The 15,232-nt window shown below is 42.6% G+C and overlaps 1 protein-coding gene across 1 annotated transcript in view; it reads left to right on the forward strand.

Annotated features, from left to right (window-relative positions):
• The window catches only part of LOC124000397 (protein phosphatase 1E-like), a 66,347-nt gene that overhangs the window by 38,810 nt on the left and 12,305 nt on the right, over positions 1-15,232 (forward strand). Inside the window, exon 2 of the mRNA XM_046306719.1 lies at positions 14,388-14,509. Coding sequence (XP_046162675.1) covers positions 14,388-14,509 — 122 coding nt within the window. The remainder of the gene's footprint in view (positions 1-14,387; positions 14,510-15,232) is intronic.

Below are 15,232 nucleotides of genomic sequence, written 5' to 3' on the forward strand. Positions count from 1 at the left end.
GTATGTCACTGCTGTATAAGATGCAGTTCTGATTGTGATGCATGGGGATTTTCGACCAGCCTCTTTCTTTAAGTGCCGAAATACCGGGATGTAGAGCTCCTCATCCTTCAATGTCACAACAGCCCAAATAACTGTCCTCTTTGGCCCAGCTAAGTCACCCTCTCGTAAAAAGAGCCAGTCTCACTGCTCGGTTAATCTCAGATCTGACACGTCTCACCTTGTTTACACCTTCACTACACTAGAAAAACTACTCAACACATATAATGTGAAGTATTTAATTAATCGGGGTGTTTATTTGCTTTAATCACTGAACACAACAGGCGCTTATTAGAGTCAGGCTTCTATTTGAGCCAGGTATCTAATTCCTTAATGCACACAGCTTTTTCTCATTTGCATAGTTAATTGTTTCATTCCAGCATTCACTTCCAGCATTTTAATCAATTTCTTAATTTCCTTCACTAATGTGTTATCGTTTACACACTGTGTCACATTTCTTTTCTCACAGTGTGCCTGTATAAAGAAATTCCAAAAACCATTCCTTGACAGAATAATTATTCTCCTCGTTGACTGCATTTTTGGGAGTTCCTACTTTCGCCACTGGAGGGCGATCAGACAATTTCTAGGGGTCTGTACTCCCGAAGTTGTTGACTGCTTTAGTTAGCCATTCTCAACTCTTAGCAGCCAATGGCAAGCAGTTTCTTACTGCCAATAAAAACGGATGATTGCCTTCATTTTTTTATGTAACAAATCAAATATTAAACCTCGTACACTATTCACGGTAACCTCATAAACAATTCATTTAGACCCACAGCTTATTTGAAATAAACATTTATTTACTGAAATGTGTGTCGTTGCCCGGCTATTAAAAGATACAGGCGGCTATTTGAGACTCTGCATTTAATTGAAGTTTTACAGTATTCACAATTGGCTCCAAAGCTAACCTTACATCTTTGTTTGCCCATAATGACATGTCGGTGTGTCCTCTTCCTGGCTTTAATTTCAGCCTAAATGCTCCTTTTACTAATTGGAACCAGAGTTTGGTAACAAATTTGCTGTGGGCTCAAGCAAATACTTTCGAAGCGAGTGAGATTTGTCCCATTAGTTACCATTGTTTTTGTCACACTTGAACCAGACATGCATCCCCACCACAACACCAATGCAAAATCGGTGTGTTCTTGTACGGCTCATGGTTCTTTGTTGTCTGATCTTCTGAAGTGCAGTGTAGAAATAAGCACCCTGTCCCGGTTTGCACCCATAACCTTGGCTAATACTCAACTCAACCTTTCACCCGTAGTAGGCAACGTTTACCCTTGATTGTCTTACTGCCACAGGGTATCAATGTATTGTTCCAAAGATAATAGCAATGTGACCTATCCTATATAGTTGTAGGATCTTAATTTGAGCCGGTTTGCCACAGCAGGAAAATAATCCTGCAGCAACAGGAAATGTGAATTATTATGTGGATTATAATTAATGGACATTTTTCACAAGGGAAAATAGAGTCTGACATTTCAAAGTGGAAACTACAAACTTCAGAAGGCTTTTTAAATCTCAAATACACTACAAGTTTTACATTTCCTGAATTGAGAGGGTGATCAAATTAAGATCCTACATCTGTAACCCTTGATGAAGGAACATTTCCATTTCTAATCCATGAGTATCTTGAGCAAAGATAATTGCTCTGGTATCTGCACAGAGTATTACATTCAGTATTACGGCCCCTCGTGATCTGCTCCCAAGCTTTCGGCAAAGCTAGCTCTGGGCCTGTGATGGCTCTATCATACAATCTACTGCTTAATGAACAAGACGAACTTGACTTTATGTTTGCTACTATTCAAGTGGCCCTTATAAATGATGAAATTTCCAGGTCATATATTGACAAGATGTTCATAAAGATGTTGAAGACGGGGATTAAATAGGCCTAAAAATATATATATATATATTTTTTTTCTCAGAGACATTTTCCTTTTCCACGATCAATCTAATTCACACTTTATGCTGTTTCCCTGCATTCCAGGAACAAACATCAACTCCCTAGATTAGAATATCAATGCTGATCTTATGGCTAGTGACGTGTTTCCAGTGTTCTGACCTTTTGATAAGAAAGAAAGAGGGGAATAAAAGGACAGCTGTAGAGAAAGAGAGAATGGCTTGCCATTACGAGTAAAAATAGCCATTTGCCCTCAAGAGTTGCTAGTTGTGGCATCTGTACATTTCTATATGATATAAGAGTGAACCTCCTGTATTCGGAAGCGTTTGCAGATAATGCCGTCACTACCGCCACAGCTGAAAACCCTTAATATGTGTATCCACATGGGTGGTCACAGGACCAAACACGATATATAAGATAACAAATTGAGTTAAGCCAGCCCATATCACCAACATTCAGCTCACATTTCTTTCCCAAGCCACAATGCCAGGCAATGAGCTTACTTGTCCTTGTTTTATTACCAAAGACTGTGTTATACAAGATGCACAAACAAACCCCTGCAAAGTGATCAGCACTTTCTCTTTGGTCTGGCTTTGGTTTGACTATGTTGTAGGGTTCAGTTGAGCCATGTTTTACATTCTCTATCACTCCGTCAAGAAAAGAGGAGTATTCTTTCTAACAAAGATATGTACATATGTTTCAGGATGTTGTGTATCCATGGAAATAATCAGAATTCATCGAATCATTTGACAACATAGCTTATGGGCTGCAGGACAGGGTAAATTAAGCTGCCTACACATTTATGTTCTGAATGAAATATTACCACTTCCTTTAAAAACAATGTCTATCTTTATTTCCCAAACACAATTCAACATAATCACATTTTAAGCATATTTTAACACAAGCTTAACACCTAACAAACACTTTGTACCTTGTTTACAATTTTCATATAGGCCAGGCCCTGTTGTTGCCTTGCATTACACCTGGGAAGAAAACACTTCAATTTGCTCAACTTGTCATTAACTGATACAACTGACACAATCTTAAAATTATATAATTTGGTTTAGATACATCACGAAACACAATACATTCCTTTCAATGATGAAAATCAGTTTTTTGGACCGAACTTGCTAACTACTTTTTCCATGTGGTTTCTTCCTTCACAGACTCCATAACATTATGACATATTCCTAAATATTTGGTCAAATGATACATTTTGTGTCTGGTTTCCTAGAAACAACTTGCTCCACTCTCCCCTATTGATGAATGCTACATTTGAAATATTCTCCACTAATGGGAATTAAATCCTTACATTCAGTGAATTATTACAATGTCTATCGCTTTGAATAAGAGCTCACGTAAATCTATGAAACCATCAACAGTAAAGACATTTAGGGAGTGGCAGGGAGTGATGCTGAAATCATTCACCCCAAATGTTTGGACCAACATCACTGAGAGACTGAGAGTCCATCCTCAGCCAGACTATTAGAGCTGTCTATTCCAAGTGCCAGGAACACGATGACTTCCATTTCGGTTGTGCCTGAGTCAAAGCACAGCTCAGTCTAGTTTTCATTTACTTTCAACACATAGTCAGTTGCCAGAGCCTTGCTAGAGTCCCCCAGCCATGTCACAGGTTCGTGCTACACTGAAAAGTAGCCAATAAGAAGCTCACTTCACAACCGGATCTGTTCAAACAAAGCTACTGTCACTGATTAATAGTCTGACGTACTGCGTAGCTATAGATATCGAATACCAATAGTGCCCAGGAGGAATTGTAGCACAGTCCGGTTAATGTGGATCATAGCAGTTTGATTCTCCACAGGAATGTCCTCTTTGAGGCTGAGGCCACAGTCATGCGACGATGGAGGTGCTTTCGTTCCGCCAACTTTAACAAAAAACCCTAGGGGCTCCTCCTTGACACGAGGCATCCATAACAATGTCTACTCAATGTGCTTACCAGCTCCTTCCACATGGATGGATTCATGACTTTACTTAATTACTTGGCACTGAGCTCAGAGCTCAATGGCATTTTTAGTCTGATAAAACCACAACACACATACAGTCCATAAAACAAACCAAATCTAACCATGTCTACATTTAGTGGTTCCCCGTGATGTTGACAGAAAATGTTACGGCCCAAAGTTGACTACTTGTTGTCCACTTCTCCTATGTTGCCCCAATACAATACGTCAAGAAATACAAGAAGTCTGATCAATCTATTCCCACCCACCTTGCCCCCAGCCGAGTCATAGCTGTTTCTCACTCTCTCACACACACACACACACACACACACACACACACACACACACACACACACACACACACACACACACACACACACACACACACACACACACACACACACACACACACACACACACACACACACACACACACACAGCTGTATATTAACCTGCTCAGCTAAGGGAACACAGAGCCCCCCAAACCCCCTGTGACTCGGGAGGTGAATTCATATATAAAAGAGAGCAAAGAGAAAAACTCAGGTTAGCAAGAAAGAGAGAGAGAACGCACTGATGCGAGAGAGGGATAAGGAGAGAGAACGCACTGACGCAAGAGAGGGATAAGGAGAGAGAAAACGCGCTGACGCCAGAGAGGGATAAGGAGAGAGAAAACGCGCTGACGCCAGAGAGGGGTAAAGAGAGAGAGAATGCACTGACGACAGAGAGGGGTAAAGAGAGAGAGAACGCACTGACGCCAGATAGGGATAAAGAGAGAGTGAGTGATGGAGAGAGTGTGTATGTGAAGGAGAGGTGGGCGTTGTGACGTTAGCTGTGGTCTGCACTGTGAACAGCATCACAGCCACGCACCAGTGACGTCCAGTGGACACGACTGTGTCATTCACAGTTCTGGCAAGCAAGAGGGGAGGAGGACAGCCCTAAGTCAAGACAGCCCAGTACATTTATCCCTACAAGTTCTGTATGTATGGGAATTTGTATTGTCATAAGATGAGTCAAGGTTTGGATGAAGCTCTCTATACAGGTATGTCATAGAAGGAACACTCTATGTAACCACAAACTTTCAGGCTGCAGTGTGTGGGTGTGTAGAGATCTTGCCAAGTCTCTGTCAAGGACAGTTGAAAGTTAATGTAGGAACAGGAGCCCCCTGAGAGACGGTTGTGACGCACTGTTGCAGGGATGGGTCTGAGCTCAGGCACTGTATTCTCACACACTGTTGCAGGGATGGGTCTGAGCTCAGGCACTGTATTCTCACACACTGTTGCAGGGATGGGTCTGAGCTCAGGCACTGCCTTCTCACACACAGTTGCAGGGATGGGTCTGAGCTCAGGCACTGCCCTCTCACACACAGTTGCAGGGATGGGTCTGAGCTCAGGCACTGCCCTCTCACACACAGTTGCCTGTGACGCTGTTGTTGGGATCACTCTAAACTGATACACGATGCCTCAAAATCAGCACCAATGCAACTGACACATACTCAATCGCACAGCTGCCCTCTCTTCAATACACACGCAACTCTCTGACATGCAGCTATGCCTATGACTTCAAGAGATCCTCATAGCATTAACCTTGACAACGTAACCTGCTACAGGGTTCACTGGGATCCTAGTTATGTGATGTTCATTTTCCAATGAGAGATGTCTCTGGGAGGCTAAAACCCTAAACAATGGAGCTGCCAGCAGTCTTCTCCATTAGTTTGAGAAATACGCTGCAGAGAGAACTACTCGTTTATCAATCCGAGGGTATGCTCTCTCTCTTTATCTCTCTCCCACTGTCTCTCCCGCTTCCTGTCTCTCTTGTTCTGTCTTTTCCTCCCTCTATGCAGTAGTGAAACCGGGCTTAGCCTCCTCTCTCTCAGTGTGACGTCAAAGCGAGGCTTCCTGACCCAGATCTCTCACTTCCACAGACAGCAGCTGCAGTAAGCTGCAGTAAAGCCCTCAGCGCTATGCTCTGTCTCTCCCAGCCTCACTGCTACACTATGCATGTCAATATAGGCATACACCATGCAAACGCTAACATCACCCATGATGATAACGAAAGGGTGAAAAACTGCTCGCTATAGGCTAGCTGGCAGGGGGAGGGGAAGAGAAAATACACAATACATGTGTGTATGTATTTTCTGTAATGTCTGTAATCCGGGGCTCATCTGTAAAAGAGACCTTGGTCTAAGTTTGACTTCCTGGTAAAATAAAGGTTAAATTGTCTCAAGGATTAAAAATCATTAAAAAAAAAAACTTTCTCATCCCCTTCATCTACACTGATTGAAGTAGATTTAACAAGTGACATCAATAATGGATCATAGCTTTCACCTTGTCAGTCTATTTAATGGAAATGTTTTGTACACTCAGTGTATATGGAATATACTGTATATATAGAAATAACCCAGTAAAGGAGTCAGCCAATAGATTAAAAATACTGCAAGCTGTGAAGCTCGAACGCGTTGTATCTGTTGTTGTCACTATAAAAGCAATGTGCGTTGTTAGGTTTGTGAAATAGAATTCACAAAGATAGCTGTGTGAAAAAAAGCTTTTCTCTCCTCCTAATCCCAATTCCTCACACTGATCTGACTTCACTGTGTCGCACAAGTAGATGAGGGACCTTATTGGCTACCGACGGATGTGCTGGAGTCCCTCAGCCAATGAGGGCCCCACACCTCGGCACCCACCCATCTTGGGCAAGCAGTGACGGAGTATGTGAGCTAGTGAGCGTGAAAAGAGGACAGAGAGAAAAAGAGCGGAAGAGAGAGAATTTCTATGAATGGAAATGTGGAGGAGGAACAGCGCAGAGTGCAGCCCAGCCATTGGCATGGCAGCTGGAGACCGATGAGACTGTTAGCATCTCTCTCTCTCTCTCTCTCTCTCTCTCTCTCTCTCTCTCTCTCTCTCTCTCTCTCTCTCTCTCTCTCTCTCTCTCTCTCTCTCTCTCTCTCTCTCTCTCTCTCTCTCTCTCTCTCTCTCTCTCTCTCTCTCTCTCTCTCTCTCTCTCTCTCTCTCTCTCTCTCTCTCTCTCTCTCTCTCCCTCTCTCAATCCCATATAAGGAGACCATGCCTTACCTTTGTCACATATTTTTTTCACATGAATAAAAACACACACACACATGAATGCCCACGCACACCACTAACCACAGACCCACCCCCCAACCCCATATTATCTTCCTACACACACATGCACATACACTACCCTCATACCCACCCACGCACACACCCTCAGGGCATTTACACACTCACTCCCTGTCCTCTCCACATCCCCTCCTCTCTACTGATTCAATAAAGAAGTTATCAATTAGTAGAGACCCAATGGTCCAGGTACATTGCATTTTAGTCAGATTAGAAATTGAGCTTGAAGAGAACTGCAGTGGGCACTGTTACTTATTGTGTATAGTGTACCCTCATTAACAACCTATGAACTGTTGAAATGGAGTCGGTTAATAGGGGCATAACATTTACATTTTACATTTAAGTCATTTAGCAGACGCTCTTATCCAGAGCGACTTACAAATTGGATACATTCAAGTAGAATAGTATTTTTTATAAGCAAGTGGGTCCAACTGGAAAGTGGGTTGTTTAGGAGTTAGATAGTTGCTGAATAAAATGCTACATTTACATTTGAGTCATCTAGCAGATGCTTTTATCCAGAGCGACTTACAGGAGTGTGTCTGTCAGAGAAGTTCTCTTGTCCAGCTCTCTACACGTACACACCACCAACTTTAAACCTCAGAGAATATCCTGCTTACTGCTCTCTAGTAACACAGGAGTTACGTAAGCACTGATAGTAGCGTTGTACTGAGTAAACTCTTCTTAATAGGCTGTGCCATCTGCTTTCCACCAAACTAGGCTACTTCGCTCAGACCATGAGAGTCTATTACACAAGACATCTGCAACGAGGACAAATCTTTATTTACAATACAACCAGGATTCTGTCAAACAATCTGTGCCTGACTTAATTTAATTGGCTGTAGTATCTGGAGTACAAATAATCACATTTTAGGCTTGAGATCAACTTTAACTCATTTTGAACGTCTCTATCTAACTTAGATTCGTATGCAGTTCAAAATAACCTGTGACCTTGATATCAAATGTATTTAATGTAGCTGCACTTTCAAAATAACCTGTGACCTTGCTATCAAAGGTATTTAATGTAGCTGCACTTTCAAAATAACCTGTGACCTTGATATCAAATGTATTTAATGTAGCTGCACTTTCAAAATAACCTGTGACCTTGATATCAAATGTATTTAATGTAGCTGCACTTTCAAAATAACCTGTGACCTTGCTATCAAATGTATTTAATGTAGCTGCACTTTCAAAATTACCTACATTTCAGAGGAATGCTGCAAAATGTTTAACTTTCTATTCTCTGCTGAAAGATAAGATTACTTGTATCATCAACTTCCCTGATGATGATTGTTACAATTGACCAAATACATTAAACAGGTATTGTAACTAGACTGGTTATCGCTGGTTACCCGCAATAAGATGGAATGGTGACCGTGGTTGGCAATTTAGCCTGTTATCTGAGATAATTTATCTTCTCATGTTAATTTGAGTGTTCTTCTTATAGAGTAACTAGGCCGAGTTACCTTGGTTACCTCAATATACCTAGGTGCCTATCATGAGTATTCACCCACGTAGATATCTTCAAATTGTATTGTGTTACAAAGTGGGATTAAAATGGATTGAATTGTATTTCATTTCCTTTCGTCAACAATCTACACAAAATACACTGTAATTTCAAAGTGTATGAACAATTCTAGCATTTTATTTTAATTAAATAAAAATTTATGAAAAACAAATATACCTTAATTAAATAAGAATTCACTCCCCTGAGTCAATCAATACATGTTAGAAACACCTTTGGCAGCGATTGGAGCTGTGAGTCTTTTGGGGTAAGACTAAGAGCTTTGCACACCTGGATTGTGCAATATTTACCCATTATTCTTTAAAAAATGTTCAAGCGCTATCAAGTTGGTTGTTGATCATTGCTAGACAGCCATTTCCAAGTCTTGCCATAGATTTTCAAGTGGATTTAATCAAAACTGTAACTAGGCCAGTCAAGAACATTCACTGTTTTCTTGGTAAAGCAGTGTAGATTTGCCCTTGGGTTTTTAGGTTATTGTCCTGTTGAAAGGTGAATTTGTCTCTCAGTGTCTGGTGAAAAGCAGACTAAATCAGGGTTTCCACTACAATTCGCATGTGTTTAACTTTATTCTGTTTATTTTTATCCCAAAAAACTCTGCAGTCCGACTCCTTGCTGATGGCAAGCATACCTATAACATGAGGCAGCCATCACCATGCTTGAAAATATGGAAAGTGGTACTTGGGGATGTGTTGGTTGGATTTGCCCCAAACATAATGCTTTGTATTCAGGACATTTTTTCAGTATTACTTGTAGGTGCAGGGTGGATATTTTGGAATATGTTTATTCTGTACAGGCTTCCTTCTTTTCATGCTATCATTTAGGATAGTTTTGTGTAGTAACTACAATGTTGTTGAGCCAACCTCAGTTTTCTCCTATCACAGCCATTAAACTCATTAACTGTTTTAAAATCACCATTGGCCTCATGGTGAAATCCTTGAGCGGTTTCCTTCTTCTCGGGCAACTCAGTTAGGAAGGACGCCTGTATCTCTGTAGTGACTCACCATCCAAAGCTTAATTAATAGTGTCAACGAGCTTAAAGGTATATTCAGTGTCTGCTTTAAAAAATTGAACAATTGAAATTAAGCACCAATCGGCGCCCTTCTTTGCAAGGCATTGTAAACCTCCCTGCTCTTTGTTGTAAAATCTGTGCTTGAAATTCACTATTCGACTGAGGGATCTTACAGGTAACTGTATATACTGTATGGTGTGCAGAGATGGGGTAGTCATTCAAAAATCATGTTTACCGCTATCATTGCACACAGAGTAAGTTCATGCAACTTATTATGTGATTTGTTAAGCACATTTTTACACCTCAACTTATTGAGGTTGCCATAACAAAGGAGGTGAATACTTTAATAACCAAGACATTTTAGTTATTTATCTTTTATTAATTCGTACATTCACTTTGACATTATGGAGTATTTTTTTTGTAGATCAGTGACAGAAAAAATTCACAATTAAATACATTTCCATCCCACTTTGCAACACAACAAAATGTGAAAAATCCAAGAGGGGTGAATACTTATGATACCCACTATAGAGGTGACCCGGATCACCTTAATGTAGAGCAGCAGCCTGTCATTGTGGACTGTCCTTGTTTGAGAATGTTCCACTTTCCCCTCGCTCGCTGCCTGTTGAGCTGCTTGCTTCTCTACTTCCTTAGACAAGGGAAGGGCTTATCCCTCCCTCCTTTCTCTCCTCCTCTATCCCTTCATCCTCACCCCCTGTGTTGTCTCTGGGGCTATAGTGGCTGTGTAAGGTCACCCCCTGCTGCATACGCACACACGCACAAACACACACACACAATACCTGTAGCCTTCTGAGGTAGACTGTGGGCATGCCGCCTGCCCAATGAAACTCCTGCACCTGCTGTCACTGCCAGGCAGTGCAGATGTAATGGGGACCCCATCATTGGCTGTCAACACACTGGGTGTCTCAGGTTACCATGGGTACAGGAGCTCAGTGCCACAATGGCGTATAACCTGCCCAGATGAAGGCAGCACCTGGACCAAGATCATGTGACCCAAACCCTCTCTTCCCCCTCCAAGCTGCCTGAGGCTCCCAGGGTGCACCTGAACACATAGTTCCGCTACACCTCGTCAGCGCTGAGTAGTTCTATTTGCAGGCGGGGCAAGTATTGGCATCAGTGCACTGGAATGTTTAAGCTTAGGATGAGTAGGAATCAGGGCTAGGGGTCAGATTCAATCCGATCCCGTTTTAAAGGAAATGTTAACCTCTATGCATGTTTTAAAGGCAATGTATTGGCATCAGTGCACTGGAATGTTTCAGCTTAGGGTAAGTAGGAATCATGGCTAGGGGCCAGATTAATTCCTATCGCGTTTTAAAGGCAATGTTAAATGCTATGCACGTTTTAAAGACAATGTTTGCGGAGACCACATTCACGGTAAATGATGCATATGTTGTCACAATCTGAAAATGACCTTTAAATGTAAATCCTGCTAAATACTGAATCTAGGCCAAGGCCTATTTGAAGGGAGCACATTGATGTACAGTACATAACCTAGAGAGTACCCAGATGTAGACATTTGAATGGTTCACTCCTGACTTTCCTCTAATTGCGGCCATTGCATGGTTTTGAAGGACAATTTAAAAATGAACTGGTCACCATAACCACAGTTCCGCGGGGAGGTCTGATAGCTCAATAGTAGCTACTGACAGATGCAGAATCACTCAATGAATTTCCCCTCCAACAGGGACATGGATTGAGTTTAGACAAACAGATCTATACTGGCACATCTCTGGAGAGGGAGAGGATTTGTCTCTTCTCATCTGACTTGTCGTTTTTCTTTTCTATTGGAACAACATAAAGAGGACATATCTCTCAGTCTAGTTTGCCATGAAAGGGCTACTGTACGGATCTGTATCTCCCATGGCAGCTACAGTTGATAGAATTTGAACAACAACACAAAAGCTCGGCCAGGCTCATGTGCGAGCACTAGATTTCGTAATATGACAGCGCCCAGCGCTCGGTAGAGTGCCTATAGAGCTCGCCAGCTTGTAATCCTAAAAAATGGAAATGAGTTTACCTCTAGTTTGTTCAGCCATTCCTATTGGGAAAGAATAAGGTTTTGGGATAAATGCCGAAAATACATTCTGAGGTTAACACAGGCTAAGGAGATCTAATACATCTTGTTCTGTATAATAATGTCAGACAGTTAATATGTTGGCTGCTGTCTTACGGGCTCCTGACCAATTCTGCTATTTTGTGTGTTTTCTTTTTACGCTGATCTTAACATTTTTGTACATAATATTTCCACTATCAATTTCTATGACCGAAAACAGCCTCTGGACATCAGAACAGCGATCACTAACCTCGATTTGGATGAAGATTTCTACATCAACGAGTCAGCAGCTGTGGATGTACTGCTCATTTCGAACCAGGCCCTAATCCCCAGGACTATAAAGAGGAAAAGACGGCGCAAGTGAGACAAACAAGCCGGTTACCTGAATGTACAATCACTCGAGAACAAACTGGATGAGCTCTGTTTGAGACTATATGTTTCTCTGAGTCGTGGTTGAACAATGAAATGGATACTTTACATCACTGGTTTTTCTATGCATTGTCAGGACCAAACAGCAGCCTCGGGTAAGGTTAAGGGGGTAGGTGTGTGTCTCTTTGTTACTGACATCTCTAATGTTAAGGACGTCTCAAGGTTTTGCTCACCTGAGTTAGAATACCTCATGATAAACTACAGACCCCACTATTTACCAAAAGAGAGTTTTCATCTATATTTCTCGTAGCTGTCTATATATCACTACAAACCGATGCTGGCACTAAAACCGCACTCAACGAGCTGCATAGGGCCATAAGCAATCAAGAAAATGCACATACAGAGGCGGAACTTTTACACACACAAAAATGCATTCAAAGCTCTCCCTCGCCCTCCATTTGGCAAATCTGGCCATAACTCTATTCTCCTGATTCCTACTTACAAGCAAAAACTCAAACAGGAAGTACCAGCGGACTGTTCTGGACTGTTCTGCTAGCACAGACTGGAATATGTTCCGGTATTAATCTGATAACATTGAGGAGTTTACCGCATCAGTCAACCACTTCATTAATAAATGCATCAACAACGATGTCCCTGCAGTGACGGCACGTACATAACCCAACAAGAAGCGATGGATTACATGCAAAATAATTCACACTGAGCTAAAAGATAGAGGCCGCGGGAGCGGGACACTAATCCGGACGCTTAGAAGAAATCCTGCTACGACCTCTGACGAGCCATCAAACAGTCAAAACATCAATACAGAACTAAAATCGAATCCTACTACGCCGGCTCTGAAGCTTGTCGGATGTGGCAGGGCTCGCAAACTATCACAGATTATAAAGAGAAACCCAGCCACGAGCTGCCCAGTGACGTGAGATTTCCAGTTGGGCTAAATTCCTTATACGCTCGCTTCGAGGCAAGCAACACTGAACCATGTATGAGAGCACCAGGAGTTCCGGATGACTATGTGATCTTGCTCTCCGTAGCCAATGTGAGTAAGACCTTTAAACAAGTTAACATTCACAAGGAGACAAATTACCAGGACGCATAGTCAAAGCATGTGCTGGCCAGCTGGCAAGTTTCTTCACTGACATTTTCAACTTCTCCCTGACCTACATGTTTCAAGCAGACCACCATAGTCTGTGTGCCCTGGTGTGCTCAAGAACGCCAAGGTAACCTGTCCAAATGACTATCGCCTCGTAGCACTCACATCTGTAGCCATGAAATGCTTTAAAAGGCTGGTCATGGCTCACATCAACACCATCATCCCACACACTCTGGACCCACTCTAATTCGCATACCGCCTCCAACAGATCCACAGATGACGCAATCTCTATTGCACTCCACACTGCCCTCTCCAACCTGGACAAGAGGAACACCTACGTTAGAATGCTGGTCTTTGACTATAGCTCAGCGTTCAACACCATAGTACCATGGTAGAGTTAGTGCCTGCAAAAAGACTCCAATACAATTGCCATTATTATTCACATTACGGTGCCAGGGAACAAGGGCGTGTCCATTTACTGTGAATGTTTTCCTACTTCCGGCAGCGTTCCTCAGAACTTGCATGCCAATTGATCTAGCGGCGCCATCTCTAACTCGATGCTAGATAGTTAGCTATCCGGTGCCGAGAATCTAAAATGTAAGGAGGGAAACAACTGTGTTCGATCAGGAAGTAGGTCAAGTGGGCAGGGCATCATAGGTGAATACGCAACTAAAAGATCCTAAATAGAGTGGTGGCAGAACAATGCTCAGGATCCCCCGCCAGTGTAAGGAAACTCCTCCATTGGATGCCAAAGGTTGGTCGTGTCACTCATCCCGTTGGGGAGTTGCAGCAATGAGACAAGATCGTAATCACGAAATTGGGGAGAAAAAGGGGGTAAAAAATTACAACCCAGAAGCGATTGGAACGTAGAAAATTAACAGGCCTGTCTCATGCCAAAGGACAGACAGACAGACTTCTACTCTGGGATTGGTTAAAGCTGCTCGATTGAGGGAATTACTTCAGTGGAATGAATTGATGGTAGGCCTAATGGTTGAAGTGAGAGCTGGTCATTGAGGACTGTAAATCTATAGGCTGGTCTCTTTGGAGTATGATAACTCAAGTAAGGTTGATGGGGATGTTACAGCTACAACCTAGCACACACTCTCTCTCCATCATTCTCTCTCAATCTCTACGCTATATGATTGTTAGATCTGGTTGCTACAGTATAATCGTCCTATACCTCCTTCCATCTATTCCTCCTAGGCTTTTATCTTACTTCCTCCCTGGTGTTGAATGGATGTTTTAACCCCTCTCATTTTATTTTTTCTCTCTCTCTACTACAGTAACTGCCCCTTCTCCCTGGCGGCTGCCCTGGCGCGGGCTACGGCAGACTGTGTTCTGCAGAGTGACCTCTCCATCTACCACATCCAGAAGACCGTCGAGGATGGAGTAGACCCTTTCCCCCGTGAGTCCCCTGTCAGCCTGCGCATTACATGCAAAATCAGGTCATGTACTGACCTAGCTAGGCTACTGAAAGGACAGAGGTATTTCTTATTCAATATATTGACTTAAAGCCTTAATAATTTCAGGTGTTGTTTTATTCAACACCGTGGACAAATGAGAAAATCACCAACGTTAACACAAACACATTGTATTTGTGGCACAGCTGCTACAATCTCTTAGCGAATAATTAGCATTAAAACAGTTACGCTTCCTGGCTCACTTGTTTTATACCACAGCTTGATGTCAACCGCTGTCACTTAGAATTCCCTTTACTTTGTTAGTTACAAAACAAAGCACTCTGTGGAGCGGGCGAGAGCAGAGGTCTCTTAGAATAGAAGGGAACAGCAATGAATATCCCTGCGACAGTCCTCTAAGATCTCTGTGTTCTTATCAGAGAGAGAGAGGGGGAGGAGGAGAGAGTGAGGCAAAAAGAGAACGCAGGGGAAAGATCATTTTGGCTATGGTGATTTGCGTGACGGGGTTGCTGTCTTGGGACGGAGGGTGGGTTGGTGAATGTCAGGTGGGCGGTAAGAGTGGGTAAGAACAGAGGATAGCAGACAGCCTGGCCATCTAGGCCCAGGGCAGAGGAGACACACGAACACACCCACACACCCACACACACAGAGCTCCCACTGCTCACTGACAGGGCTCTGAGATGGAATGGGAGGTTAAATTTAACTACAGA

Source organism: Oncorhynchus gorbuscha, linkage group LG16, assembly GCF_021184085.1.
Source record: "Oncorhynchus gorbuscha isolate QuinsamMale2020 ecotype Even-year linkage group LG16, OgorEven_v1.0, whole genome shotgun sequence".
Lineage (NCBI taxonomy): Eukaryota > Metazoa > Chordata > Actinopteri > Salmoniformes > Salmonidae > Oncorhynchus > Oncorhynchus gorbuscha.